This window comes from Solanum stenotomum, chromosome 11 (assembly GCF_019186545.1).
Source record: "Solanum stenotomum isolate F172 chromosome 11, ASM1918654v1, whole genome shotgun sequence".
NCBI lineage: Eukaryota > Viridiplantae > Streptophyta > Magnoliopsida > Solanales > Solanaceae > Solanum > Solanum stenotomum.
Window position 1 is genome coordinate 47820342 of NC_064292.1, and position 2409 is coordinate 47822750.

Sequence of the window (2409 nt, forward strand, 5' to 3'; positions counted from 1 at the left end):
TGATATTTGTATTGAAGTCCGACTAATTTAGATTTGATCCTCCCCGCAGGCACGATGAAGGTCACCACCACAACCTCCAATTCTTCGGCGGTGATGGCGGGAAGAACCACCAGATTGGCGTCTTCGGCGGTGAAAATGTGTTTGGTGTTCGATTTGGGGGTTTTGTTGCTAAAATTGGGACTGATAGCACTGATTTCATTCTTTATTCTGTAGTTTAACCATATCACTTATTTTTGAATTTATTATACTCTTCGAACTACTTTGATGTGTTTTCCCTGGAACAAGTGGAGGCTTTTTGTTTTGTTAATTTTAATTTTTTGCTTTAGAGTATTTGATCTTGCATTCGAAGGTCTAAACCTGACATTTTATCCTGCAATTACTATACCTTATTAGATCGTGGCATTTTCAAACACTAATTATTCTGTTCCACATAGAAGTTAGCTAGCTAGCCAGAAATATTAGAACGTGGCGTAATGTTATTCGTATTACGTGCATAAGTAAGACGGTAAGATAATTAGTAGCAAATAAATTAGCCAAATAAAAAGAAGAAAAAAAGATTTCTTTGTATCCACAATTTTTGCTCATGGGATAGGAAGGAAGAACCACCTTCTTTCCCGATTGATATACAAACATTTGGGCGCAAAACTTTCTTCGTGAAAAAAGCTCATCCATGTTAATATAGGATTGTTTTTCATTATGCTTATACTAAGAAAAAAAAAATTTTAATCTATCATTTTCTAAAAATAAATTTATTTTTGGTACGATCCGGCTTCACTGCAACTTTTATGGGATAGTTTGTGTAATTTTCCCTAAAAAAAAATTCATGAAAATTTCCCAGGGCGAGAGGTGCAACCCAAAAATATAGTGTCTAAAGTAACCCACATAGTAATATTTCCTTTCACGTCGATACATCTAACAAATAGAAAACCGTTATATACAATGAAATGAAGAGTACTCTATTCTTCTTATTTATAGTAATCAAACAGGGGAACTCGAAATTACAACGGCAAGAGTAACTTATATCAAATGCTACCTATGATTCATCATCCCTTGCCTCGACCTTCATGAAATCAAGGTACGATTTTCCATCAATTTTTCGTGCAAAAAAGTCCTGTAAATATTTGTGCACAGAAACTCTTCGGAAAATGGGAGGATTATGTGGTCCAATGAGGCTGTGTGCAGGTCCTAACTCGGATTCAAGGTTGATGTTATAGAATGTCGCAACAGAGAGCCGTTCTTCATTTGAGTTTACAGTTGCTCTATGCTCAATGCTTCTATAGACACCATTGCTCACTATCTGCCAAGTCAAATAACACATTTTTTCTCAATTAAGTACTTTCATGAAAATTCAGAAGTGTTAAATACGCAAACCATGATGCGTGATACTGTGAATCAAAACCAAACTAAATCAATAACTTGCACGCAAAAACTACAATTATCACTATTTCTCAACCCTTTAGATAAATAAATTACTCAGTAAAAAATTGTTATTTACCTCCATCATATCGCCAATATTGACAATCAAAGCATTTGGGAGGGGATTTATAGGCACCCAAATATCGTCTTTTCTGACTTGGAGACCTTCAGTTTCATTGAGCTGGAAGAGGATGGTGAGGGCATCCGCATCAGAATGAGGGCTTAAGCCAATTGCCCTGTCTGGCTCAGGACAAGGCGGATAATAATTCATCCTCATTGACTGCATACCATCACTGAATAGATCTCGCATTTCTTTTTCATTCATCCTTAAAGCCTTGGCCAATTGACATACGATGATCATTGATAGGTTCTTGATTTCTTTTGAGTATGCTTCCATGATGTCCCTGCATTTCAAACACCCCATCAATTTCTTGACTTTTCTGATACAAAAGAAAGACAAGTAAGGGGGTTGAGTAAGTATGTCCTGAGAGAGAGTAAGAAGATGGGCACCTGAGCTTCGAGGGCAACTTCTGAAACAAGTCCACTTTGCGGATATGAGGAGGAAGAGTTATTATGCCAAACATGTCACTCCAATCAAGCTTCTGCTCCTCCGATACAACAAACATATGCCCGAAACCTTCAAAGCTGTCTTTCTGTTGCCATAGTTTCTTCTTTTCTTCCATGGGAAGTTTGAACAATTCAGTAACCTCTCTCTTGAACTCCTCCAATAACGAAGGTGTCACTCCATGGTTTATAACCTAACATTAAACAATATGTTAGTTAATTTCTCAAACAGTCATTCAACTAAATAAGTCATTTTCAATGCAAATAAAATGAATTTGTAACAAACACACCGGAATTATTAAACAAAATTACGAAGAAAATGAAACCTGTAGGAAACCCCATTGTTGGCAAGCAGAGTGAAGCTTTTGCAGCTCAGAATCCATGGAATCCCCTGAAATCAACTTTTGAAGATCGATAACTGGAACCGAC

General features: G+C 36.7%; 2 protein-coding genes across 12 annotated transcripts in view; both read right to left on the reverse strand.

Moving 5' to 3' along the window:
- Positions 1-879: 879 nt before the first annotated feature.
- Positions 880-2409, reverse strand: part of LOC125845020 (protein SRG1-like) — a 110603-nt gene continuing 109073 nt past the window's right edge. For 4 of the 11 annotated variants that reach the window (XM_049524400.1, XM_049524399.1, XM_049524401.1 and 1 more), the window contains exons 3-5: positions 1927-2174; positions 1496-1820; positions 886-1297 (exon numbers count right to left, since the gene is read on the reverse strand). In XM_049524400.1, coding sequence (XP_049380357.1) covers positions 1034-1297; positions 1496-1820; positions 1927-2099 — 762 coding nt within the window. In that variant the 5' untranslated portion in view covers positions 2100-2174 and the 3' untranslated portion in view covers positions 886-1033. Of the gene's footprint in view, positions 1298-1495; positions 1821-1926; positions 2175-2306; positions 2404-2409 lie in introns of those variants that run through there. The other 7 variants (XM_049524398.1, XM_049524396.1, XM_049524395.1 and 4 more) reach the window with 4 other exon arrangements.
- Positions 1493-2409, reverse strand: part of LOC125845024 (protein SRG1-like) — a 5875-nt gene continuing 4958 nt past the window's right edge. Inside the window, exon 4 of the mRNA XM_049524408.1 lies at positions 1493-1581. The gene's annotated coding sequence lies outside the window, so the exon portion shown is untranslated. The remainder of the gene's footprint in view (positions 1582-2409) is intronic.